Below are 693 nucleotides of genomic sequence, written 5' to 3'. Positions count from 1 at the left end.
GGTGACGTCACCCACCTTTGACAGCTTCCAGCCCCCTTCTCTCTTTTCATTGGCCGCCGGGAGACAGACCCTCCCCGGAGGCGCCCAATCCACTTCGCCGTGCGCCCGACCTTTCAAGGAGGGCGGCGGGAGGCTTCCCCCCCCTGCCGCTAATCCGCCGAGTATTTCTCCCTCCCGCCGCGCCCGAGGAGCAGATTTCGAGGCCAGGAGGGCAGCGCGAGGCACGACCGGGGTGTGGGGAGGGGTAGCATGCGCCCCTGGAGCCGTTGCCGGGAGACCCCGCAGCAGCTCTTCCGCCTCCTCGCGCGCGGCCCTCCTCCTTCCGGCCGGCCGCGGCCTAGCGCCGTCGCCATGGCAACCGAGGCCTACCCGGGCCTGGACGAAGCGCTCCGGCGGGTCGTCCCGCCGCTGCCGCCCTACGAGACCCGCGAGAAGGCGGCGGCGCCGGCCGGGGCGGCGCTGGAGCAGCGGAGCGCCGAGTTCATGCGCTTCTACCGGTCGCTGGGCGGCGGCGGCTGCGGCGGGGCGCGGGCCGAGCTGCTGCGGCGCCTGGCGGGCGACTTCGGCGTGGAGCACGGGCGGGTGGCGGAGGGCAGCGCGCGGGTGCTGCGGCTGCAGGAGGGCGAGCCCGGCGCGCTGCTGCAGGCCGAGGACCGGCTGCGCCACGCGCTGACCCCGCGCTACCGGGGCCTC

At 75.5% G+C, this 693-nt stretch overlaps 1 protein-coding gene across 1 annotated transcript; it reads left to right on the top strand.

Annotated features, from left to right (window-relative positions):
- Nucleotides 1-351: 351 nt before the first annotated feature.
- LOC114923874 (malonyl-CoA decarboxylase, mitochondrial-like) lies at nt 352-690 on the top strand (the record flags this gene model as incomplete). Its single annotated transcript, XM_029287198.1, has 1 exon — nt 352-690. A coding segment is annotated over exon 1 (339 nt), but the record flags the coding sequence as incomplete, so codon positions are not given.
- Nucleotides 691-693: the final 3 nt, after the last annotated feature.

Source organism: Protobothrops mucrosquamatus, unplaced genomic scaffold (genome assembly GCF_001527695.2).
Source record: "Protobothrops mucrosquamatus isolate PMUCROS unplaced genomic scaffold, P.Mucros_1.0 scaffold37621, whole genome shotgun sequence".
In the NCBI taxonomy this organism is placed as follows: Eukaryota; Metazoa; Chordata; class Lepidosauria; order Squamata; family Viperidae; genus Protobothrops; species Protobothrops mucrosquamatus.
The sequence above is the reverse complement of the archived record's forward strand: the minus strand, read 5'-3'. Positions and strand labels throughout refer to the sequence as shown.